Raw genomic sequence first — 27,181 nt, 5'->3', positions numbered from 1 at the left:
CGGACGGACGGACGGACGGACGGCCGGACGGACGGACGGACGGACGGACGGACGGACGGACGGACGGACGGCCGGACGGACGGACGGACGGACGGATGGATAAGGCTGAACTTTTTCAATCGGGGGTTGGTTCAACCCACCTAGCCATGACTTGTGAAATTTTAATCTTGTCTTCATTTTAGACACCAATCAGACAACCGTCGCTTGGTTACTTCTACCCGCTTAAAATCTACTTTCCTTTAACTGTGCTTAAACCGCAATGTCTTGGATAAATCATCGCTGCTTTCCACTGTAGGGTGAAGTCCTTTACAAAAATGTATCAAATGTTCCGAAAAAATTCCGTCCTGGCCTCAAACAACAAAGAGCTTCCCTACAATTATCATAGATAATTTCTTTGGTAATTTCCTGCTTCAAGATTCTGTATGTGCCTAGTGCGATTTCGTCAGCAACCCTGTTTTCCACAGAACTCTGTTTATTTAACCTTTTTCTTAACCGATAATTGCTTAATTTCACCCCCCCCCCCACCACTGCGGTCCAGACATTTGCTTGTCAAATTTCTATTTCGATTTCTTCATTTCGTGTCAACAGTCCTTATGTACAGGTATCTGAAAACTTTCCTAGCCCACTGCTTTTCCCCCATTTTCCTCAGCCGCTCCTCAAATGATATCTTACTGCTAGCTTCTTTGCTCTCGAACGACGCCAATCCCATATCACCCTGCATCCCCTCATTTGGTGCATTCCAGTGTGCTCCCATACCTAGCCTCGCTACGCCGCGTTGTTTGATTTCTAACCTTGCTTGAACATCTGCTATCATGCACAGGTCCGCATTGAAGAAAGTTAGGCTAGGAACCATCTCCCCTTTCCAGATCCCTCTTACCCCTTCATACCTAGTGTAATTCCACAGTGCCCTTTCAATGACAGCTGCATTCTTACTAACTTTATTCATTACATATTTTTCATGCTCTGTCAGATATTTAGCGCCGTTATTTGTCCACACGCTAAAATATTTGTATTCATCCACTACTTCTAGCGTGAACTCCTGTATTCTATGCTCGCCACCCTCATCATTAAATATCATGACCGCAGAGTTTTCCATACTAAACAAGAAACATAATCTATGTCCCTCTGTACCACAAATGTCTATCAACTTCTGCAAATCTTCCTTGTTGTCAGCCATTACCACTATATCATCCAAATATATAAGTCCCGGTAATGAATGTTAATCAATTCCCCTTGCTTCAAAAATGAAAGGTTGAAGCCTAGTTCGCTCCTCTCTAGCTTGGTCTCCAACCCTTGCAGGTACAACATGAACAACAAAGGGGACAGAGGACATCCTTGCCTAAGCCCTCGCTGTATCTCTATATGCCCTCACACTTTTGTTTCCCCAATTCATAAGCACCCTGTTACCTTTATATCTATATTTTAAAAGATTCATTACTCCATCTTCCCCATCCAATGTGCCCAGTATGTCCCACAAATACTCTTCAATAACGTTGTCGTAGGCTCCCCTAATATCCGGAAATGCTAGCCATAGGGGCCGTGAACCCTACATGTAGCGATACCTGGCGGCCGCTATCAGAAACAAAGTGGAAAGGAGGTTACGCTATTCCTTTTTGCAGAAGCTGGCCACGCAGCACATCCCTTTCCACAATGTTGCGAAAACCGGCCACCGTGCATCGCCACAAGGAGGGTTCGAGGCTATCTGCCACGCGCTCCTGTGTTCCTGCTCATATTGCCCATGATAGTACATTGCTTACAAACCGTGCAGCATAGCGCATCTAAAAAAATAAAGGCCATATCAGTTGAGACTTGGAAGTCTTCAAACATTCGAGAGTCAGATTAATTTGCCCCACAGTCCAGTGCCTCTATCACTTATTTTACAGTGAATACATCAATAATTACATTTCATATTCCTGCCATCCCGGAAGTCTGTCACCGCTCACGCAAGGCCTCAGGTGCTGGAGAAGAAGGCTGCACCACCTGAGCATTATCTTTCTTCTCATTAGCAATAGAAGGGTGATTGATGCGTAGCCCACAGATATGCTGCCATCGCCGAAGTATGCAGCACATTCTGTAAGCTCTTTTAGTGTCCTCACAAAACAAAGGTAGTGAGGCGGGTTGGCTCTAGCAGAAACATTTGATATTTTCTCACTTAAATCTGCTTTTAAGCACAATGCGCCCCCATATCAAATCACGCGTCAAACCCCGACGTGGCGGATTCCACATGTCGCCCTGTTGCCCGTGTGGCTTAAAGCAGACGTTCCGCTACTTCGACATGACACACGACTCAGGAGAGAAGACGGTCGGAGGTGGTGGAGATATTAGGGCTGCGGCACCGAGTGGGAACGTGACATCGCTGACAGCGAGGTCACTTTGCTGGCAAGTTTAGCATTCCTCTTCCTTTCGGCACGCTTGCGGGCGTTCCGGCGGTAGACGATGAGCGACGAGTAGAAGAGGACCATGCTCGCCGCAAGCATCACGGCCAGAGCGTAGAACATCCCCCGCGCCATGCCCTCGTTCTGGTAGGCGATGCAGTTGCCACTCGAGCCGCAGGTCCGGTGCCACATCAGGCATGTCTGGTCCACGATGCCGCCCAATATCACCGGCGCCGGAATGGATCCTGTCGCGGATGAGGCATAGAGGGGTTACGCTCCGCTTACGAGTCGGTCTAGAAGATGGTTTAAATGCCGTATGCATGAACGGAAGGAGGCCATTGCGAATGCCATCGAAGGGTTCTGTCATGCCTTACATATAGTTTCCGCAACCAAGCGCGCCTTTCACGGTGTCATTGAAAATATGAGCAATCAACGGTAAACGTTTGCGAGACGTAAGTGCTCAGAAAAGAAAAACTTGTTTCTCCTACGTTGCGTAGGCCAGAGGATGAGGAGCGTTTCCGAAGTCAACGCAAAGATTGAAGGGAATTCTTTTGTCAGGTTCTTCCGGTTCCAGTTTTCTCCTACTCTTTGCCTGTTGCTTTGCAATCGCCGCGCATACCCGGCGTCGCTCATTCGCTAATGTATTCTGTCCTGCATCAAGGGCGGTGCGTGCAGTGTATGTGCGTAGCCTGAGCACAGGTAAGCCTGTTCTTTTGTGTTAATACTGACAGTTAAAATGCTTAAAATGCACCGTAAAATATTTCGCTCCTTTATACCACTAGCTTATTCGCAATTAAATTTCAAGCATGCATGACATACCACCGACTTCCTTTTTCAATACGAAGTTTGGACGATATATTTGTCTGATTCGTACAGAATTAGAAATCCGTCCGCAGCATCGTTCCGCAGTACCTATCTGAGGAACGACTGGTTTACAGTTGAAGCTGTCAAGGTGGGGGAGGGGGGGGGTGAGGGGGACAGGGGAATGAGCGGCTCTGTTAAAGATGCTTTCTCGACAACAAATGGGTATCCGGAATACGTCGTCGCTTACGCCAGCCGCGCCCTCACCAAGGCGGAATCAAACTATTCTGTCACAGAAAAAGAACGTCTCGCCATCATTTGGGCAATTGCCAAGTTCCGCCCTTACATTTACGGCCGGCCCTTCTATGTCGTCACAGACCACCACGCCCTATGCTGGCTATCCTCCCTCAAAGATCCTTCTGGCTGACTCACCCGCTGGGCTTTACGTCTCCAGGAGTTTGATATACACGTCATTTATCACTCCGGCCGCAAGCACTCGGACGCCGACGCCCTTTCTCGTTCACCACTCCCCTGCGAGTCAACCTCTGCCCTCGTCTGTGCCTACGAATTCTCTTCGTTCAACATCCCTGATATGCTCTCCGAACAACTGAAGGATCCTTGGATCACCTCGCTGCTAAACTTCCTGAACACTCCCTCGCCGCATCATTCGACCCGGACCCTTCGCCGCCAAGCCCACCACTTCGCCGTTCGTGATGGCCTCTTATACTGCCGCAATTACCTCCCCGACGGCCGGAAGTGGCTGTTGGTCATCCCTCGACACCTCCGTGCTACAATCTGTGCCTCTTTTCACGCCGCTCCACAATGCGGCCACGCCGGTGTACTGAAAACATATGCTCGCCTTCGTCAGCGATTCTACTGGCGAGGTATGTACCAACAGGACTTGTCGGGCTAGTTGGTTGATCATAATGCAAAAAAGACGAACTGCGCAACAAGAACACGGACGAAAGGGAGGCAGACACACACTAACGCAGACTTACAACTTTACTAAAGGAAGGAATACAAGGCAAATATATATAGCGATCCCAACGCACTTCAAATCTGATCAATATGGCACGTGACAATCTGCCCAGGCGATAAACAGACCACACAAGAACCAACGCTTACAAGCTAATCTTATACCGGGCCGGCCCTTTCTATGAAAACAAAAAGCAAAGGAACGCTTAGCGACAGTGCACTCTTGAGAATTACGCGTTCTCCAAAGTAAGAAAATTCAAAACAAAACCACACCACTGTAGCCATCTGATACCACTGAAGCTCGAACCGCTTACAAGCGCAGGTGCTGACACCAAAACCAAGAGACGAAGCACACCCCCTTTTGAAAGCAAACAAAACGGGAAACAAGAACAACCACATCGGTTATCGTCAAAATCAAAAAAACAGTGAAAAAAAGGCACCAGGTCAAAAGGGTAAAAAACACCAAGTATCAGCTCAAGAAGCTACGTCACAAAAACAGTGAAAATAGGCACCAAGTCATTTAAAAAACAAAAAGATGAAAGACGGGACAACAGTTTAAGACAACAACGGTCCGTCTTTTCCGTCTTTTCAAACCATGGTACACAGTCCAAAAATGAAGCAACGGGACTGTGTACCATGGTTTGAAAAGACGGAATTTCTGGCCAGATTGAATGACAAATGGGAGCGTCTCGTCGTCGAAACTTTTTACATCGGCACCACGGACAACTGTATTAGCAAGGCTTCCATTTCCTTATCATCCAAAGAATTTTCGTTTTTGCGGGGGCATGTGTAGCCTAGTGGCCTGTTTGTGCCCTGGTGATTGAGCAGTGCCTCCTGATTGCGTTTGATGCTTTCGTTGTTCATTTGATTAGCGATCTCAGTTTTGTTTCGGTTCTGTCATGGTTTGAGATGTTTTCCTACGCTTCGGATTTCATTCACCCCTCCCCCTTTTTTAAAACCGTTGTTGTCTTAAACTGTTGTCCCGTCTTTCATCTTTTTGTTTTTTAAATGACTTGGTGCCTATTTTCACTGTTTTTGTGACGTAGCTTCTTGAGCTGATACTTGGTGTTTTTTACCCTTTTGACCTGGTGCCTTTTTTTCACTGTTTTTTTGATTTTGACGATAACCGATGTGGTTGTTCTTGTTTCCCGTTTTGTTTGCTTTCAAAAGGGGGTGTGCTTCGTCTCTTGGTTTTGGTGTCAGCACCTGCGCTTGTAAGCGGTTCGAGCTTCAGTGGTATCAGATGGCTACAGTGGTGTGGTTTTGTTTTGAATTTTCTTACTTTGGAGAACGCGTAATTCTCAAGAGTGCACTGTCGCTAAGCGTTCCTTTGCTTTTTGTTTTCATAGAAAGGGCCGGCCCGGTATAAGATTAGCTTGTAAGCGTTGGTTCTTGTGTGGTCTGTTTATCGCCTGGGCAGATTGTCACGTGCCATATTGATCAGATTTGAAGTGCGTTGGGATCGCTATATATATTTGCCTTGTATTCCTTCCTTTAGTAAAGTTGTAAGTCTGCGTTAGTGTGTGTCTGCCTCCCTTTCGTCCGTGTTCTTGTTGCGCAGTTCGTCTTTTTTGCAGGTATGTACCGCTGCATACGTCAGCACATTCGGTCATGCACCGCCTGCCAACGTCGCAAGTGACCTCCCCACTCCGCCGCCCCTCCTTTGCAGCCGTTACCTTGCCCTGGCCGTCCCTTTGACCGCGTCGGCATTGATCTTTATAGCCCGCTTCCAACTACTTCGGCTAATAATCGGTGGATCATCGTTGCCGTTGACCATCTCACCCGTTACGTCGAAACGTCGGCTCTCAAATCTGCTACCGCAAACGATGTCGCTCACTTCATTCTACACAGTCTTGTTCTTCGTCACGGCGCCCCGAAAGAACTTCTAAGTGACCGCGGCCGTGTTTTTCTCTCGGTCGCCATCGAGGCCCTGCTCAAGCAATGCCAAATCGTTCATCGCTACACCAGCGCCTATGACCCCCAGACCAACGGCATGACTGAGCGGTTCAACCGCACTCTGAGTGACATGCTCGCCATATACGTTGACACCGCCCACTCCAACTGGGATCAAGTGCTCCCGTTCGTCACGTACGCGTATAACACAGCTACTCAGACAACAACAGGGTTTTCTCCTTTCTTCGTCTTATATGGCCGGGAGCCTACATCCACCATGGACACCATCCTTCCTTATCACCCTGACCCTTCCGAGACCTCCTTACTCTCCGAAGCTCACCTGTATGCCGAAGAATGCCGGCAACTTGCCCGTTCTTTCACCACACAGCAACAATGGGATCAGAAGCACCGTCGGGATTCCCCGGACCCTCCAGCGTCATACCCATCTGGCGCCCTCGTTTGGCTCTGGGTGCCTTCCTCCACTCCCGGCCTCGCCACGAAACTACTGTCTCGCTTTCACGGACCTTACCGGGTTGTCCACCAAACTTCTCCGGTGAGTTATATCGTTGAGCCGCTCGTTCCCTCTTCGGACCACCGTCGCCGGGGGCGCGAAACTGTGCACGTTGAGCGCCTCAAGCCTTACTATGACCCGCCCATCCTCTCCTCTCCGTAAGTCGCCAGGATGGCTCCTTTTTTGGAGGGAGAGTAATTGTAATGGGACCGACAGGCGCAGCGCAGCGAAGAAGCGGACGAGTTCAAGCGGGACAACGAAGAAGCAGACGAAGTGCAGCTGGGTTTTTCGAACGACGCCTGTGAGTGTGCCCGTCGTGTCGCCGGTCAACCAAGACCAACCGACCTGTGCTTCAAATAAACGCCTTGACAATATATACAATAGACACAATTATACATACAATAAGTCAATGCAACTTAATAGGTACAAATAATGCAAATGAAGAAATAAAGATACAGAAAGGCCAAAAGTCAATTGTTGGAAAAATATAGTTTTGATTACTTTTTGAATATTGAAATGGTTGAGGAATCTTGCATGATATCAACTAAAGCATGCTCACTATTAAGTAAATTAGGAATCTGCCACTGTAAAAGCTGATTGCCGTAGTTTGTTCTAGTTTTAACCTTAATAAAGTTTCTAGCTCTTAAGGTGTAGTTAGTTGTGGTATTAGTATATATAGAAAAAAAGTTATCACGATTACTTATGAATTCTAAAAATGCTTTTTCGGATAACTTTTGTTTATATAGATTAGTGACACTCAAAATATTGTCCTGGTGAAAGTACTCAGAGGTATGTTCGTACATCGAGAGGTTATGAATAATACGAAGACACTTTTTCTGCATTCGGAATAGAGTTTCCAAGTTAGCCGTAGAAGTGACGCCCCAGATAAGTAGACAATAGTGTAATCTAGAATGAATAGTAGAAAAGTATAACTGACGTTTAAGTTTTAAAGGTAACAGCGTGCGATGCTTATTGAGCATACCAATTAATTGTGCTATGCTACGTTTAATGTGACTTACGTGATGCGTCCACCGTAGATTTTCATGGAAGAATACACCCAAGAACTTGTACTGGGAAACCCTTTCAAGGGGTTGAGATTGAAATATTAAAGAAGATGCGAGAATAACTGGCTTATTAATAGGAGTAAAAAAAATATACTTTGTTTTTTTAACATTTAGGCTCAAGTGATTAGCCGATAACCATGCTGAATGGGAATCTAACCAGTTGTTAATAAGAGGAATTAGAGTAGAGATGTTATCAGAGGAGAAAAAAACGTTTGTATCATCGGCATATAACACAATATCGGGTGTTTCTGGTATTGCCACGATATCATTGATATAAAGCAGGAAAATCGTAGGACCTATAATAGAACCCTGCGGAACGCCGTACCTAATGTCTGCTAAATCTGATTTTATGCTGTTGATTTCCACAAATTGGGAGCGGTGTGATAGATAGCTACGCAATAAGTCTAAAGCAATGCCTCTAATTCCATAAAAGGGTAATTTGGAAAAAGTATGTCCTGTTTAATTGAATCAAATGCTTTATTAAAGTCTAAAATAAGCCTATTGTGTATTGTTGGTTTTCTATATTGGCAACAATTTTATCACGTATTTCAAGTAACGCAGATTCAGTGGATTTACCCCTTTGAAAACCATACTGATTCGGTCCTCATCGAAAATGATTTTTTCTATTTCCCCGTTACAAAAGAGATAGGCCAATTTTCGCCGGAATTACACTCAAATAGCTAAAGTTGCAAAAGTGCTGACACAGCTGCAGACACTTACCCAGCAGGCGAATGATGATTGTGTTGATTCCAAGTGCCAGGGACCGCTCTGCGGGCTTGACGCACCTGCGGTGAGTAAGCACACGTTCCGACGGAGCTTGTACACGTAAAAAACAAACAAAGAAAACGAACAAAAACAAACAAACAAACAAACAAAAAGCAAAAAAATGAACAATCGCAATCATACGGCTGATACAAAGAAAGTGAACCGGCTGAATTAAAATTTTTGCGGGAGATTTTCGGCCACTTGCTTATTGCAGTGTAAGTACGTGGCCCAACTTTCTATAGGTGGCCACACAGGCTTACTGCTAAGTGCCTGCTTCTTCCTCACACGTACACAGATATCTCTAAGAACGCACGCCAAATCTATCCCAGAAACTATAAACAATAATGACTGTCATTATATTAATTGCAGTGGTGACTTTGGCTGCAACATAACGGGACTTGAACTTTCATGCAAATTTAAAAAGTGGAATACAAGGAACTCGAAGTCCAGGGGAAGAGCCACGGTACGCACTGCGTAGCGAGGGAACTAAGATACGAACAGATCCCCGATGACAAAAAATAATTTTGAAAGGAAGGTGAAGAGCGCCGGGAGACAAATGATAACCTCCCTTAAGATTACGGCTCAGCCGGCTGGCCTTCCCAAAGTAATTCAGCCTTCGTCTGCGGCACCGTATGACTGGCGGTCCATACGTACTTGGGTCTGTTACTAACAGCCTACAACACGTGCAAGCAGAGTGGGCATGAACATGCCATAGAACCAAGGTAACAAAGTATCCTGGCTCATTGGTTCAGAACAAAGTTCAATCCAAGAAAAAAGTCCCCAGAAAAAACAAGGGTGAGCAGACGGCGCGGCAGCAGCTTTGGTTTGACAAATGTGGCAGCACATATGTACTGGGACGAACATTTTTCAAGTCCACATGACCTTTTCATCATCATTTGCGACATAGTTGTCTGAAGGGCATGCTGCCTTGATTTTTTAGTACGCTTATTCTTAGTGTGGCCATTTCCGGCATTTAGATGCTGTGTGTTTTTTCGTCTGAAGCCTGCTTTGTGTTAGGCTGCCCACTTGGTTATGCGAAAGCTGCCTGCCATGGTAGATGGCAGTTAAATTAATGTTTGGTCGTGAGAGGTTCTTCGGGAAGAACAACCTGAGTCTCACAAGCCCCATTAGTGGCAGCACCTGCCATATCAGGGCAGTAGCACATCGCTTCACCTCTCAACCACTGAACCAGGAGGCGTATGAGGACTCCCGGTGATGCATGAATGTACGGTCAAGAATGCCCAATTCCGCTTTTATGGAAATTAACGCATTATCACTATCTGAAAAAAAATTCATCCCTCCTTGTCGCACGAGGATTTTTCATGATTCATTCATACCCAGAACTTGTGTCAGCTGGAATCACCTTCCCCACGATATTGTTGAAATTACCGATACTGTTGCCTTTCGAAACTCTGTTACTAATTTTATATAAGTCTCTGTCTATATCTATGTTTTATTTTATTTGCTGCTGTTTACTTTTGTGGTTTGTTTTGTGTAATGCTGCCTTTTGCTAGTGCTGTTACTAATCTTAAATCAGTGTATGCTGTAACTATATTAAAATTTTTTAGCTGCTGTTTTTGTTTTTTGTACGTATATGATTTCCCACTCCCCTCTGTAACGCCTAACGGCCCTGAGGGTAAATAAATGAAATGAAATGAAATGAAACAGTGGATTAGATTAACAGAACCATATGAAAACGAACTCATTGCGCACATAACCCGTATTTGACCTAACCACTAAAGTCAACCGTCATTTCGTTTTCTGCCTTTTCTTTAGGTCAGGTTAAGATGGCTTAGGGGGTGTGGAACAGTCACCGAGTTCCTTCAACTACAATAACGTTTGACTCGTATTAATGAAGTCGCCATCGGTTCTATGCAGTTTCATTTCACTACTGCTAGTTCCTGAACAGAAGACAGTGCTTGAAGTGTTTCGGGTCACGCCGGCCGAAGCTGCCACACAGCTTCGGGAGAGAGCGCACCTCATGGCGGCCGCGGTGGCAGGTGCCGCGTTGAGGAAGGCCGAGCTGAGCGACAGGAAGACGCCGACCAGGTACGGGAAGAGCAGCGCGCAGTCGACGCTGCAGCGAGACCGGGTCGCCTGCACGGCCTCCAGGAGGACCTGCTCGCTGCTCACGCCCGGCACCTCGCTCAGCGTGCCGTTCACGCACGAGCAGTCGCTGTACATCTGCGGTAGAACAAGAGGCAAGGCTGCTGCTGTTTGATGCCTCGTTTTTGTTGGAATCGGAAATTTGAAAATTTGTCCGCTGAAAATTTTTTCTCCAGGGTTGCGCGTCAGCCTTTTGCTGTAATATCTACTGCGGCAGTGTGGTCAGTATTGTCTGTCAAGGGGACCGGGTACGCAGTATTCCACCAGTGTATTTTCTGCTCTGCGTTCTGGCGAACCAAGCGCGATCCCGCCTACCTCACCTCATTGTCATTTTGTTGAGTATTTATAGAGCGAAAGCTCTACTTCACGACCAACGCGGCAAAAGCCGAATCGTCGGTGTAGCCTTGAATGAATGAATGAATAATTAAATAAATAAATAAATAAATAAATAAATGAAGAAATAAATAAATGAGTAAATAAAAAGTAAGTGAATAAATAAAACTAACAGTGACTCGACTCGGAATCGGACCTGGTTTAACTACGTTACAACCCAACAAGTATTCAGCACAGTAAGAAAACAGTGTTTTGTTGGAAGCTTTTATGCAGTGTGCATTCAAGGCGGTGCTTAGTGTTATTATCTTTTACAGAAAATAACATCAACAGACTGCGTGCGCTGAATTTGCGTTCAGTATATTTCCGCAAGCTTACGTAGAGTACAATGAAACAAAAACGGGTCTATTTTATTGTTGTCTTGATGTAATAATGACACCAGCGTGAAGTAAGATTTTGATTTTAGACAGCTGAATTTAGAGTTCAAAGAGTCTCACAATAAAATTTTGCGATGCACTCAGGTTTGAACTCGTTTGCCACTCGTTTAGCTTAGCTTGTTTTCTGGCTTGGTGAGTTAATCGGTCAGCAATGTACTCACTCATGTCTGGATAATCTGTCTGAGTCAGACGATTGTGTTACTGCATAGACTTAGCCCACAGGCCTCTGGAGCCATGGCTCTTGCTAGATTATTGTCGTTGAATGTTTGGACAACATCTATAAGTTCACATAGCGCCTCCAGTCCTGCCAATACATTTTTAGGTTCGTACTCCAGGGCGACGCTATGGAACCGACAAGAAACTACATGAAGAATAAAAACTCGAAGATCGGCACAGGTTATTTTCAATTTACGTTGAAAGAAGAGAAATGTTAAATGTTAGAATCATATAATTGTGCTGAGAATTGAAAAAAGAGCATTAACTCAACAAAAGGAGGTTGGATTGCTGGCTGCGTTGTAATCAAACCCTTATTTCAGGCGAAAAATATATATCACGCGGGAAAAAGTGGTATACTAGCATAGATGCACCCAAGAATTTACTTTCGGAACTGCGAGGAAAGAAATACTCTTTTCCCCAGATTTTTCATTTACCAGGTCGGCTAATGACTTGTATTTGAAAGGAGCTAAATGACCACACTGAGAAGTTACCAGATGAGCCGTCGGCTTCAAAACCTGTGTGGTCGGCTGAGGTAGAAGTCAGAACAACGCCCTTCTAGAAATATATCTTCGACCATGTGTTTTCTGCTGCACTGCTATAGCTGTCGACGGTAACAGCTTCCACAACGGCATATTGTTAGCTTCTGCGTTTGAAATCGCCACCGTCCACGAGCCCTCTGCCACATATGTAAACGTTATTGGTTGTCTGTACCTGGAGACGAAAGCCTTTTAGCCTAGCTGGCTGTACAAAGGCTGTCATAGATCTTGATTAAGTGACCACAGAATATAAGCATCATATGGCGTGACTGAAGAACCGTTTTTGAAAGACTATTTAAAAGAAAAGAAAATGCCGTTCCCACTTCTGGAGGCAACACTGGAGGCAGTAACTCATGGTGATTGGCGGCATAAACGTACATGGGGCCGGGCTCTATAATATGTTTTTAACGGAGAAGAGCAGCTGAAAGACATTTTTTTTCTTGCGGCCAAAAGCCTGCCTAGTAAATAGTTTGTATTCGCCTTTTGCATCTGCCTGCTGATCTCCTCTAATTGATAAGTCCTGAAGTAAATTCCGAGTTTGCACTTCTGCGCTAGGCGCGAGCTAAGTTAGGCAAGATTAAGAGTTTACAGAAGAAGTGGGAGTCAAATATATGATCCGCATTTTTTTACCGGTGTATACTGTGCGTGCTGTCTAGTAACATTGAACAAGTTCGTAATAGATGTCAGCATAGCTGAGGCAATTTGATACCTTGTAACCGCAGCGCAGCAGTGGCGGTTTTCTTTTCAACGAGTAGGGCATAACACATCTTAAATGAGAGCTCACATCGATGCCACCTTTCGCCCACACTGCCTCCGCAAGTATCACTCGCGCTGCACGACGCTACCATCTGTCCATTGTTTGTTTTACGCATATCACAGATGTGTTGGGCGGGAGGAGTGTGTTTCTGAATCTCATTTATGAGGCGTAATCGTGGTGCCTCTCACTACATGTTATAAAAATCATTTAGGCTTAGTCGTGCGGGTATTACTGCCAATATAAAATTATTTTTATGATTTCCACTGATATTTCTCTGTATGCATAAAATATATTGTCAACTCTAGTCTCAAGGTATATTTGATTTGCATTAACATGGAGAAGACAGATAAGGCTCCCGCATGTTTACCTTGACGTTCTCTACTTGGACCTCTCTGCGGCAGCCCGCCAGGCATGGCGAGAGGTAAACTACGCCGTCAGCACCGCAGATCGGGTTAAGAATACTCGACGTGCAGTTGCAGTCGCTGTTGCACTGGAAATCGAAAGTGGTGGGCCTCCTGCAGATCGCCAATTGAGAGGGCTTTTTAACTTCCCGACGAAAAGACATCTCTACATGATCAAAGCAAGAAAGATGTCCTGTTTGGACCATGTTTAGGGAAGATGATTACCGCACGTTTGATCCTAAGTTCTATCGCTCGGAGGTCATTGGCGCAAACTACTTATCACTTCAACTCTCTTTTCTTCCGCTTTTGCACTTTATTTACTGCCGTCAACAAGCACGATTACTGCCGCTCAATAAAGTGAACCATTTAGAGTTTATATTTCCTGTTCGAAAGAGACATGCTGCTCATTCGCCTGCTCCTTCAGCAGCAAGATAAACGAGAAAACATGCGCCCACCTCTCGGACGCAGGAAGTCAATGATTCTTTGCTGAAGGTCACCTCAACAAATGCTATCAGGAGTACAAAGTATGCGGCATATCAAGTGCTACCCTTTATTAAATAACGCGCAATGTGAATGTTGCGAAGGTACCTTGAATAATTAGGTATTAACGACACTGAATGTCCGACTTAAAGAAGAGACATGCCAGCACTTACGGGGCTCCGACGAATCCTTCTGGTGTGGCATAGGTGTTCTCTTGGCAGTTGACCAGGTAGGTGAGCACGCCGAACCAGGAAAAACAGCTGTTGTACATGCACAGTCGCATCATGCCCGCGTAGTCCAGGTTCCAGCGGCTCACCAGGGCGCCTCCAATTACGGCTCCGAAGCCACCACCCACGAGCACGATAGGTCCTGCACATCGATCTCCGTCAGTGAATGTCAAGCTGCTTCCTATTTTCAGAAACTGCTCCAGGTGAAGCTATTTTTGAAATATGATGTCGCATGTCTTATGCTATACATATCCTACGTTCAATCAATCCTACGTTATATCTTCGAGCGGACTGTGCTCAGTTATGCGCCATCGTTGTCGTTGCAGAGGATGTCTGCGTCCTCAGAGCCAACTGCACCTGCCCCGGTTGACAGGTGGCCATTGGAAAGAGGTAAACCCCCTTTTTTGGGGGGGGGGAGAGGGGGAGAGGACGAAGAAGGAAGACAGTGGTAGGCGGTGGGTGGCCTATTGGGTTGGGCGTCCGTCTAGGCTGCGGGAGATGTTTTATTCGCAGTCAACCGCCGGACAATGGTGGGCGCAAACGTTGCCCGGCTCGACGCCCGGCTTCTTTGCTGATGCACCACAGGCAATGCTCAAACATTTGCGTTACACACTCGTTCCCACTCTGCGAGTTTCTTCGCTTCATCTTCGTCTGGAGTGCTCATCCAAATCGTGCAGTAAAACAATGCGAATATGCTTTTCTCGTCAGGAAATAATTTATGTGGACAAAGTTTCAAGCCTCAGCGACGCATGTGCGCGACCCAATATTCTGCGAATTCTGTGAGCGATAATATAAACATATTCGGACAGTGAGGAACCATATAAGGATTGCCAAGGCTCACGAATGAAATGGTTTTATTGAAGTCGCTAGTGGCGCTTCATTTGACAGACCTTTTTGCACTGTGCAGATTTTGAAGTGGGTGCATTCTGATAGAATCATACTGAAGCAGTCTTGTTCGATGTGGCTTAGGGAATGCACGGCTTTCAAAATTATTCTCTTAATATTACGTAGGGTTTCCTCATACTTCAGGTGCTTTGGGTACAGGAACATGTTTCAGCTAAATTTTAGTATCGCTGTTTACACGCGGTTAGAATATCTTGGATGAAACTTTGTACGTTTCTCCGCCACCATATAATATTAACGTTCCAGCCTCTATATCTAAATTTCGCCGCCATGCGCAGAATCTTCACTAGCTGGTAATTTTCATCAAGCTGTCATGTACATGTCCAGAAGACCACCTAATGAAACGGGGCAGTCAAAGTTCGGGCCAGCACGATTCTCGCAGCAGTAATTTTACTGGAAGCTTTCTTGCATCTTTATGGAGATTAAAACGCAAGAAATTAAGATATCTGCAACTTGAGCGTCTATTTCGGTTGCCTGGAGTTCGGTTGAGCTCCTTTTCTGATCGTTACCATAGCGTGTCCGAATAGCCGGCGCTGCTATTTAGGCCGTTATCTGGCGTTCGCACAACATTAAGATTTATTTTCGGTTTTATTAAATTTTACCTTCCCGTGTTATAAGCAGTGTCTATGATTAGCCTGAGTACTTTTCACAACATAGTCATATTTGTGTAAAGGTTAACATTACAAGTAGACAAAAGAACAGTCAAGAGGCGCCGTGCAGATGTGAGCAGGTTTGGCTAGAGTACTCGAAGAATGCTCTGCGTGTCATATCAAGTGAATTATTAACGCAGGTACTCGTTTAAAAATTAGCGCTTGATCCCGAACGCAGCCACGTGGGTTCACGAACAGCAAAAACCGCATCTTTAACAGAGTAGCTGCGCTAGGGTGTGACTTCAGATGTGTTTTGTACTGCGCAATGCTAAGCTATTTGTGAATCAATAGAGCGGAAGTCCCCAACTGTAAGGAGCTCACCGGTAAGGTAGGCTGACCTGGCGGACGGCATTCCCAACTGCGACTGGAAGAACTTCGTCAGCATGGACGTGATGCCTATGGCGAACATCTCTGCACAGGTGGCGTAAAGTCATGGATAAATTAAGAGCCTTGCTGAGCAATAAACGTCTCACTTATGCATTTCTGAAGGCGAGATTAGAATGGCTAACACACTGGTCTACTCAAAGGTGCATTCAAGCAGGTTTTCAATCATGTGTTTATTTGTTCTTAGGGCATTCATTGAAGCTTCGAATCATGTGTGCAAACTTAATACCTTTTATTAAGATACGAATATAGTTGCTCAGTACAGAAACGTTCCAAACAGAATTGGTGGCAGTACTGAAAATCAAGGAAAACAGCAAGCACTGATTGGGAATCTTTTTTGGCATTCATATTTTTCGCTGAGTACAGAGAGTGTTGGAAGGCTGTTTCAGCATTCAGCCGTTTGAAGGAAAATACAAGGCTGTGCTTGTAGGTGTCATGAGTAGCGGTCATTATTTTGCTGTTTTTATTCTAATCTTGTGTAGCGGCGCCAACGTGAAGTTGGTGCCGCTACACAACCCCTTTTCAAACTAGTTATGCGTGACTTCATTTTATTGGCAGTGATGTAATATCAGTGTGGTAGCGCACACCACTCCTTAATCATTCGCATTCGTGTTCTTCGTAAGCACAGTACAGGCGTTTATTATAGGAAGAGACGAACATGTCACAAGAATAGAATTCTAGGCAGTTCGTGCCGGTGTGATGCCTCCAATCGGCGGCCAGACGGAATGAAAGTTTCACAGAGCGCAATGTGGTCTGAGCGAGAAAAGCACAGCTTGGGGGACCCATGAATGCGCGGGCTGTGACGTTGGCACACGTTGAGGATAGGAGCACTCACGGTTGAAGGACATGGCGAAGCAGAGCAGCATGAATGGAACGTTTGTGAGCAGCCGCCGGATGGCCTTGGGCAAGTCGGTGAGGCGGCGACCGAAGTCGCTCGTGGCCAGCATGCTCACTATCGAAAACATGGAGGTGTCCGCTTTCTTCTCGGCGCACAGTTCCTCGTAGCCTGCCAAAAAAAAAAAAAGAATGATGGGTGTTCTTTTTCTCACTGACTACAGTTTTACACCCTGCAACACCCTGTTGTTATTCTCGCAACACAAAAGCAGACGTCAGAACAGGGCTAGATCAGAGAAATGCAGAAATGTGCGTCTACATTCATAATAATAATAATAATTAGTTTTTGGGGAAGGAGGAAGGAAATGGCGCAGTATCTGTCTTATATATCCTTGGACACCTGAACCGCCCCGTAAGGGAAGGGATAAAGGAGGGAATGAAAGAAGAAAGAAAGGAAGAGGGGCCGTAGTGGAGGGCTCCGGAATAATTTCGACCACCTGGGGATCTTTAACGTGCACTGACATCGCACAGCACACGGGCGCAATTTCATCACTCTGCGGCTACCAGTGATTGGGATAAAAGGTCACTGAGCGATCGGCGTTGTTTTCCCATTCCTGGAACGGCCGGTCGTACTCTAATACTTGAGCCTGTTGTCTCGTAAACAATCGTTGATAGATTCCTACACAAAATTGTTCGACTGCGGCGGGTCGAGCAAGACGCACGAGGAAAGATCACGCAGAGGGGTTGTCCCACATGCCAGGCTGTGCTTTTAGCTTTCGCTAAAATTGAGAATGTCCAGAGAATTCAGTGAAACTATCGGCCGAGTTTTTTAGCGTCCCTTTCATGGACGTTAACGAATATACCGACGCCAATGGCTGGCACGCATACCGGGCAGGTGCTTCGGGAAGCAGGCGGTGAGCAGGCCGAGAGTGAATGCCATGATTGCTGACACCAGGAAGCCCATCCACCAGGCACCAACCCAGGCGGGGCTTTTGGATGTCAAGCCGAGGCTGCAGTGAGGAGAGCAGCAGGTTATGTCTAGTCACTAAAGTTTCGTAAGTCCAGGCCAGCTGCTTAGATGTGAACTTTGTTGTCGAAAGGACTACGTTTAGGCGCAAACAAGGAGAAGCTTCGGGATGCCAGTTGTGGTGCGGGAATAACTGCGTAAAAAATACCTGAGAACAAGCGGCCTCAGCGCAGCACAAAAATACTTAACCCAAGAAGTGTATCGGGGTTGTTGGCCATGCTTTCCCCCTCCGTTCACCCTCTTCCCTTGGTCACAAATAGCGGCACAAAACCGTTCCGCGCGCCATGCACTCACCCGTTCTTCTGCTTCATGCTATTCTGTCTACCTGGCCTTTACGGTTGCGTATCTGCGTCCACGGATCGTCAATTGGTTTCGAAATTCACGGTGCAAGCCCTTACCCTGACGACCCGCCGACTATTCAAGATGGATTCATGAACGACCACGGTGAATCAGTCTTCCCTCCAAAATTAGACAAAATCTGCCTTAATGCCTGGCAACCCGGGACATCACCTTGTGTATTTAAACGCCCACCGCAGCCACCGTCATTGGGGCACGACACCACTCCGCACGCCATGCACTCACCCGTTCTTCTGCTTCAGGTTTGCCATCTGAATAATAATTTATGTACTAGGACTTTAAACCCTTTCTTGCTAGCGGTGTCGAGCCTACTTTACATCAAATAAGCTGTTACTTCGTTTATTAAGGAGTCCTTGACAGCAGTAATGCATGTTGCTATGTCACATTTGTTGTTGATTTTGTCGGGAGATGTAGAAATTAGTACTGGTCCAGATATGTCTGTGGCAGGATCACAGACTGAATTATCTATGTCAGCCCTCCTTCAGATCAGAATGTGACTTGATTCAGGCCAGACGAAGATTTTAGCTGATCTGACAGATGTACGCAAAAGGTAGCTCATTACGGTAAAATAAATTAAAACCTTATCAGAGCGCGTCACTTTTTTGGAGAAATATCAGTGGTCACTAACTAATGATCGTACCGATGAAAACAGCACTTCTGACCCCTTGCGTATAAAAATGGCCTCAATTAGAACCATTGCTCATGATGCGGAAAGCAAACTCCTACTGAGCAATCTGCTTTCCTTTTGATTTCCCGATAAGCAGTCTGAAAGGATTAGAGAATCGGAAGGCGCGGTAGTTTCATCATGGTTTGACAAGCTAGGCATACAGATCAACCCGTTCCACATCGACCATGCTCACAGATTACGTACTTTTCACTCAAGCAAAAACCGGCGAATAGCCACACGTTTTTCATGGTTCAAGGAGCTGAAAGCAATAATGGTGGCATGTAGCAAATTGAAATCGACCGAGTTTTCAATTGCGAGAATTTTTCACATTCTGTTCGTACTGCTCGCAAGAAACTATACGAATTCGATCGGCAACAAGATTCAGTATTTATGTTACGGCATGACAAGTGGACTATTGGTGGTTGTATATATTTTTATGACGCCGAAGCTGATGGGGTAAACAAATCAAAAAACAATTTCGAAAAAGCCTGTGACTGTTCGCCGATCTTCGGTCAGAAATCCTTGTCTCCGGCCGACCGCAGTTTCTGGATTCGATGTAGTGCTTATTAACTGGCGGAGCGTTAAAAATAAAATTGAAGAACTAGTATTACTGTTATCAACCTTAAATTCGGATATTGTTATCGAAACTGAGACTTGGCTGGATGACACTGTCACGAGTTGCGAAGTGTTTCTTGGCGATTATGAAGCCCATCGTAAGGACAGAAATACACATGGCGGAGGTGTTTTTCTACTCGTAAAAAGCTTATTCCGAATTTCATGCCCCACTTCAGTGGTTCCGACTGTGAAAATGTTGGGTGCGAAGTTGTGCTTCAGAATAGAGAACACCTAGCGATTGGAGCATTTTACCGTTCCTTAGCGATACAACCAGTCATTAATTTACTTCTATTTCAGGTATTTTAGATAAATTGACAACAGATTATTTCTTGCTTGGAGGAGATTTTAATAAGTCTGATGTTCGCTGGGTTAACAACCTGCCTGTATTTTCATCACACGGCTCTTTAGCTCTGGCTTTAGTGACCTCATCCCCACACACAGTTTATTTCAGTTTGTTGATTCTCCCATTCGACGATATGGCGGCTGTTCTAGTACCGTCTATTTTTTTTTTGTTTTCAAATAAAAGGTGTTTGGTAAATTATATTTACATGTTTCCCGGCATAAGCGATCACGATACAGTAGTTGCGCGAGCTGATTGTCCGCGGCCGCATACTTTAGTGGAAAAAAACACGTAAAATTAATTTCTTCGAGCGCGGAAATTATGCTCAAATTGCACTGGAATTAGAACAATACTTTGTTTCATTTTTATTTAGCAGCACTAGGTCTAACGTCAGTGATTTATGGTTGACATTAAAACAGAAGTTCTTGCTTCTTTCTGAGCTGTATACCCTGTACAAGATTCTTACTCCACGCTTAGGACATAATTAGCCATGGTTCACCGACAGTATTAAATCGCTTATTAACAAGAAGAAACGTAACTTCAAACAATATATGCGATGTCCTGATCAACGCCTATACAAATTGCTACAGGACTTGGGTGATGAAATTACAGTTCAGATCAAAGCATCCAAGAAAAATTACTTTTGCAAACTTGGCTCAAACGTGAAGAAAAACCGTAAAGAACTTTGGAAGTGGGTTAAGTCAAACAGTAAGGACGACGTCGGCATTCCGACAATTACCCTTATAATTACCATAATAAATAACCAACGATACCGATAAGGCAAAGTGCTTTAATGAATATTTCGAATCAGTTTTTGCTAGAACCGTACGTAGCCAACTGCCGGTTTACTCAAGCTGTATTTGTGAACGTATGCCTGACATCTTAATTGGCAAGTTCGGAATATACAAATTGCTTGAAAAATACAGCTTAATTTAGCTTCATATCTTGATGATATTCCAAACTTCGTTCTCAAATCATGTGTAACAGTTATTTCCGAATATCTAGCCACAATTTTCAACCTGTCTCTTGCTAATTGTGATTTACCAGCAGACCGGAAAATGGGTGACGTTGTGCCAGTTCACAAGGGTGGACTTCAGAAACAAGAGGTAAACTATAGGCTGATATCTTTAACTAGTGTTTTGCTTGAAGACTTTGGAGCAATTTAGCTACTTAAATTTAATCATACATCTTAATAATCATAAATTTCTTGTTGACTACCAGCATGGGTTTCGTTCTGGCCGGTCTTGTGTCACACAGTTAATTGATTTTTCACATGACATTTACGCTTCTTATGATCTGGGTCTACAGACGGATTGCTTATTGATTTCAAAAAGGCATTCGATACCGTCTCCCACATTCTTCTTCTGCACAAATTATTCTTTCTTGGCATGCCGCACAATATGCTTTGCTGGATACAAAATGCTGGATACTTTGACAGAACAATGTCAAAAGGTCTTGATTAATGCCTCCCAATCGCAAGGTGTTTCCGTGCTTTCGGGTGTGCACCAGGGCTCTGTGCTCGGCCCACTACTGTTTATGATCTACGTAAATGACATTGGCTACGGTATAACGTCCAAAATTAGATTGCACGGTGATGATTTCCTCTTTTACCGAGAAATAAAACATTATTCCGACAGGATAGAACTTCAAAATGACCTCAACAGTATTTCATCCTAGTTTCGATCCAGGCTTATGAATCTAAACGTGTCTAAATGCCAGCATGTTCGTTTTACCCGAAAGCATAAATCGATCAATCCACAATACTATTTACACACTCAAATGATCTTTTAATTAAGCGAGGCAAAATAAGTAGGAGTAACATTTAGCTTCGAAGTGACATGGAACCGCCATATTGTAACAGTTGTTACACTGAAAAAGAACTGCAGCGGCTGAACGAGGGCACCAGAGAAAACGGACCTACACTTCAGCGTCGTCTACTTCTAGAGGCTGCGATCTCTTTCTTCTTCTACTTCCAATCCTCGTGTCACTGCCCCCTCTTCAGGAGCATCGTCCCGATGCGGTGTTACCGTCAGACCGAATAGCGGGGAGAAAAAGTGTTCAAGAGGTACACCACGAGTCTGACATCACGGAATATGACTACATGCAGCCGGAAAGTCACTCGGGGGGTCGCTCGTAGTACGGCTTCATTCGCACCACATGCACAACGTCGCTGCGCTTGCCGTTGTGCGATGAACGAGCTGGAGAGGCTGGTGCAACTTCGTACGTTACGTCGCTGAGGCGGCGGACAACAAGGTAAGGGCCGAAGTAGCGGCGCAGTAACTTTTCGGACAGCCCGCGACGATGAACGGGCGTCCAAGCCCACACATAGTCGCCTGGGTGGTAGGTAACGTAGCGGTGTCCAAGGTTGTAGCGGTCAGCATCGATCTGCTGCTGACGGTGAATGCGGTGTCTGGCCAGTTGCCGTGCTTCTTCCGCGCGCTGAACATAGGTGGCGACGTCGACAACAAGTTCACTCTCACTGTCAGGGGGGTCCACGGGTAGCATAGCATCGAGGGGGGTGGTAACCTGTCGACCGAAGACTAATTCGAACGGAGTGAACTGCGTCGTCTCTTGCTGCGCGGTACTATACGCGAATGTTGCGTATGGGAGAATTTCGTCCCATGTCTTGCGCTCGATATCAATATACATGAAAGCATGTCGGTCAAGGTCCTGTTGAGGTGTTCTACCAAGCCATTTATCTGCGGGTGGTAGGCTGTTGTACGTCTATGGCTGGTGTGCGTGAGCTTGAGTACAGCCTGAGTGAAGCGGGCCGTAAATGCAGCTCCACGGTCAGTAATGATAGCTGCAGAAGCGCCATGACGCAGGACGATGTTGTGGACGAAGAAGTCGGCGACTTCAGCAGCAGTACCGTTTGCAAGTGACGTGGTCTCAGCGTATCGGGTCAAATAATCTGTCGCGACCGCAATCCACCGGTTTCCTCTGGTCGACTTCGGAAAAGGGCCGAGGAGGTCTATGCCAATTTGCTGAAAAGGGGTCTTTGGTGGTGATATGGGCTGCAGAAAGCCGGCTGGCTTCAGAAAAGGAGATTTGCACCGTTGGCAATTCCGGCATGTTGTTACGTATCTACGCACGGATGGGAGTAAATTGGGCCAGTAATACTTAAGTCGAATCTTTGCCAGTGTACGACTAACCCTCAAGTGGCCGGCGGATGGTTCATCATGACAAGCGCTTAAGATTTCGGAGCGTAACTGGGATGGCACAACAAGCAGAAACGTCTCTTTGTTGCTGTCAAAGTTGCGCTTGTAGAGGACTCCACGCCACAGAATGAAGGTCTGTAGTCCACGGCGAAACACACGAGGGACATGAGAATTCAAACCCTCCAGATACTTAACGAGTGGCGCCAACTCAGAACCTGCTCGTTGAAGCTGCGCCATACGGGAGATGCTAATGGCCCAAAGAACAGGGCAATCTTTGGGGATGTCTTTCGTAGCCGGTTCCACGGGCGCTCGCGATAAACAGTCCGCGTCCTGGTGCTGCCGACCCGATTTATAGACGACCGTAACGTCGTACTCCTGTAAACGGAGGCTCCATCTGGCCAACCGGCCAGAAGGGTCTTGAATGCTGGCCAGCCAGCATAGCGAGTGATGATCGCTGACGACACGAAACGGTCGGCCGTAGATGTAAGGTCGAAACTTACTCAGAGCCCAGACGACGGCAAGGCACTCTTTTTCGGTTGTCGAATAGTTCCGTTCCGATCGAGAAAGTGTGCGCCTCGCGTAGGCGATTACTCGCTCTGCGGCGTTCTGCCACTGTACGAGGATCGCTCCGAGGCCGACATTGCTGGCGTCAGTGTGGACATCAGTCTCTGCATTCTCGTCAAAATGAGCTAGTATTGGTGGACTTTGAAGGCGGCAGCGGAGTTCCTCGAAGGCTGCGTCTTGGGCACTTCCCCATACGAAGGGTGTGTCATCTCGAGTCAAGGCAGTCAATGGCTCAGCTAGGCGAGAAAAATCTTTAATAAACGGCGGTAATACAAGCAGAGGCCAAAAAAACGTCGGAGGGCCTTCTTGTCGGTTGGGCGTGGGAAATTGGAGACGGCGGAAGTCTTGTCGGGGTCTGGAAGAACACCTTGTGCGCTGACAACGTGTCCTAAGAAACGGAGCTCCTCGAAGGCGAAATGGCATTTCTCTGGCTTGATCGTTAGTTGTGCAGGCTGAAGAGCTTGAAGGACAATGCGCAATCGCTGCAAGTGTTGTTCGAAGCTAGACGAAAAGATGACCACGTAGTCCAGGTACATAAGGCACGTCTGCCACTTCAAACCAGCTAAAACAGTGCCCATCATGCGTTGAAATGTGGCCGGAGCGGAGCAAAGTCCAAACGGCAGCACCTTAAATTCGTACAGACCGTCGGGTGTCACGAAAGCCGTTTTCTCGCGGTCTCGCTCGTCCACCTCGATCTGCCAATATCCGCTTTTCAGATCTAAGGAAGAGAAGAACCTGGCGTCCCGGAGTCGGTCAAGGGCATCATCGATCCTCGGGAGTGGGTATACGTCCTTTTTGGTAACATTATTCAGTTTCCTGTAATCAACACAGAATCGCAACGTGTTGTCTTTCTTTTTCACCAGGACCACTGGCGACGCCCACGGACTTGTTGACGGCTTTATAACGTCGTCTGCAAGCATTTCATCGACTTGCGCCCTAATAGCTTCGCGCTCTTTAGGCGAAACGCGGTATGGACGCTGACAAACTGGTGGTGTGGCCGAATCGGTGACAATGCGATGCTTGGCTACTGGCGTACGTCCGACCTTGGAGCTTGCCGCGAAGCAATCTTTAAAATCATGAAGCAGCGACGACAGAAGGTTCTACTGATGAGGTGACAACTCCGGGTTGATTTTAACCTTCTGAAGGGCGTTACTTGGTGCGGCATCGTCGTGAAGATTAACCTGTACGGGGCACAGATTAGGCAACCTATCCACGTCGTCGAGGAAGGCGACGTCCGTTCCCTTGGCGAGGTGCTGAATTTCGTTCGTGAAATTCGTCAGAAAAACTGTCGCTCAGCCGTCATTCAGTTCAACAAGACCGCGCGCGATAGCCACACCCTTCTCGAGCAACAGTGAAGGGTGACTGTCCGCAATATCCTCCTAGTCGTGAAACGAGTCGTTCCTCACTAACACCAGCACACTGGACCGTGGTCGCAGCATTACGTCGTCTTCGACTATACGCAGAGCATGGACTCCTGTGCCTTCTGTTTACTGTGCGCCACGGCTTGCTTCGTCGAAAATGTGACTCGCGCCTCGTGTAGATCGATCACAGCACCGTTTGCGTGTAGGAAGTCGAGGCCCAGGATCAAATCTCTCGAACACTCGTTCAACATGACGAATTCACCCACGTAGACGAAACCGCGGATGCCGACTCGAGCTGTGCACCTTCCGGCCGGGCTAATGAGGTGACCTCCAGCCGTGCGAATCCTAGGGCCCAACCATGGTGTCAAAACTTTGCTCAATTCCTGGGCGAGGGTGTGGCTCATCACGGAATAGTCAGCCCCAGTATCAAGTAAAGCGATGGTGTCAGTTCCGTCAATCGTCACACGCAAATCAGAAGTAGCGCGTCGGATGCCTTCGCTACCCTGTCCCGGTGAGGAATCAGCGTATCGGTATATCGGCGGCGGAGGATCTTCAGTTTTCCCGACAGCAGCGGCCTTGCCTCGGCAGACCGCTGGAATTAGTTTTCCCGGCGTGGACTGGGAGAACGCCGCTCAGGGTAGTCGGCGTCTCGGCGAGGGCTTGGGGAACGGTAACGCAGCGGAGATGACGACCTAGGATAGTAGCGACCGCATGTCCCAGGCCTCTGACGGGCCGACAGATGAGCTTCAATTTCGAATGGTCGTTCGCCATTCCGGGGGCAAGGGTCGTCGGGCGCGAAACCACGCAGACCCACTCGGCGGTACGGGCAGGCCCTGTAAAGATGTCCCGCCTCACCACAGTGGTAGCAAAGGGGCCGCCGGTCCGGTGCACGCCACACTTCACACTTCCGTGGCCGCTGATAAGCTGGTCGAGCAGGCACACGGGAAAGACCAGACTGCTGCGCTGCGTGAGTCGCGGTATTCACGTCGTAGCCTGGCGTTGGGGCCCGGCAGAGGACAGATGCATAGGTTGGTCTGACCTCCGTCTGTCTTGGGATCTCAGGCAGTTGTTGCTGCTGTGCTGCTAGGCGCACCTCGTCCCGGACGACTTCAGAGAGCGATGTAAAAGACGGCGCGCTGGGAGGCAGCTGGAGGACTTGTAATTCCTCCCTGACGATCGACCTGATTAGTTCCCGTAACACGGCCGCATCACTCCCTAGCGGCATCGAAGAAACAGCGGGCCCAAGCGTGCTTACATCCCGATTGTATTGCCGGGCTCGTTGCAGGAGCGTCGTCTTCATGGTAGTCGCTTCCGTGAGGAATTCGGCAACAGTACGCGGTGGACTGCGCACAAGACCGGCGAAAAGTTCCTGCTTGACCCCGCGCATGAGGTGGCGAAGCTTCGTCTCCTCCGCCATGGATGAGTCAGCACGCTTGAAGAGGTGCGTCATGTCCTCTACATACATGCGGACGCTTTCGTTAGTCCGCTGGTTATGGGAGCGAAGCGCAGCTTCAGCTTTCTCCCGGCGGTCTGCGTTGGGGAATGTAGCTATGAGATTTTGGCGAAATGTCTCCCAAGTGGACAGGTTGCTCTCGTGGTTCTCGTACCATGTCCTAGCGGAGTCCTCGAGCGCAAAATACACATTATGGAGCTTACGGTCGTCGCTCCAACCGTTGTAGCGGGCGACGCGCTCGAAGGTGTCCAGCCAGTCTTCCGCATCTTCGAACACGTCGCCGTGAAAAGATGGCAGTGTTCGCGGCGTGTGGTAGAGGATGGGCGCCGGGAACCTACTGTCTGTGGCCATTTCCGGTGGGACCGTCGGTCGAGGCTGCGTCTTCCTCGTCGGGTTGTCAAGAGGCCCGAACTCAGGTGTCTCACCGCGGAGGCGGCGGCTTGGGCGCTGATGGACCGGTGTGAGTGCCGTCTTTATCTCGTAGGCGTACGCAGGTCGGGAAGCGTACCCAGCACCTCCACCAGATGTGTAACAGTTGTTACACTGAAAAGGAACTGCAGCGGCTGAACGAGGGCACCAGAGAAACGGACCTACACTTCAGCGTCGTCTACTTCTAGAGGCTGCGATCTCTTTCTTCTTCTACTTCCAATCCTCGTGTCAATATTTACACTTTAGCACTTATACTCTGAAGGCTGCCCGCTCTTTAAATTTTATCAAACGAAATTTTAAATATGCTCCACAAGATGTGAAAAAAAACTGCTTTACGTAAAAAATGTCCGCTCAATCGTAGAATATGCTTGTGTCATAAGAGACCCGTACACGCAACTTCTTAACACATTGGGAAAAATTCAGAACCTAGCCGCCCGTTTTGTGTCCCACAACTATTTGTCCCACAACGTTTTGTGTCCCACATCGTAGCAGTATCACTGACATCAAAAGTAGCTTACAATGACCTCTTCTGTCTTCACGTTTGGAATTTTTTCCACTCGTGCTT

The 27,181-nt window shown here is 47.0% G+C and overlaps 1 protein-coding gene across 2 annotated transcripts in view; it reads right to left on the bottom strand.

Annotated features, from left to right (window-relative positions):
• Positions 1–2,224: 2,224 nt before the first annotated feature.
• LOC144128367 (solute carrier organic anion transporter family member 4A1-like) overlaps positions 2,225–27,181 on the bottom strand; it is a 299,000-nt gene continuing 274,043 nt past the window's right edge. For both annotated transcript variants that reach the window (XM_077661727.1, XM_077661726.1), the window contains 8 exons: positions 17,534–17,655; positions 16,647–16,817; positions 15,749–15,838; positions 13,821–14,016; positions 13,134–13,281; positions 10,363–10,568; positions 8,340–8,404; positions 2,225–2,620 (listed from right to left, as the gene is read on the bottom strand). In XM_077661727.1, coding sequence (XP_077517853.1) covers positions 2,322–2,620; positions 8,340–8,404; positions 10,363–10,568; positions 13,134–13,281; positions 13,821–14,016; positions 15,749–15,838; positions 16,647–16,817; positions 17,534–17,655 — 1,297 coding nt within the window. In that variant the 3' untranslated portion in view covers positions 2,225–2,321. The remainder of the gene's footprint in view (positions 2,621–8,339; positions 8,405–10,362; positions 10,569–13,133; positions 13,282–13,820; positions 14,017–15,748; positions 15,839–16,646; positions 16,818–17,533; positions 17,656–27,181) is intronic.

This window comes from Amblyomma americanum, chromosome 4 (genome assembly GCF_052857255.1).
Source record: "Amblyomma americanum isolate KBUSLIRL-KWMA chromosome 4, ASM5285725v1, whole genome shotgun sequence".
Taxonomy (NCBI): Eukaryota; Metazoa; Arthropoda; class Arachnida; order Ixodida; family Ixodidae; genus Amblyomma; species Amblyomma americanum.
Note: the sequence above shows the minus strand (reverse complement) of the source record. Positions and strands in the feature narration are given on the sequence as shown.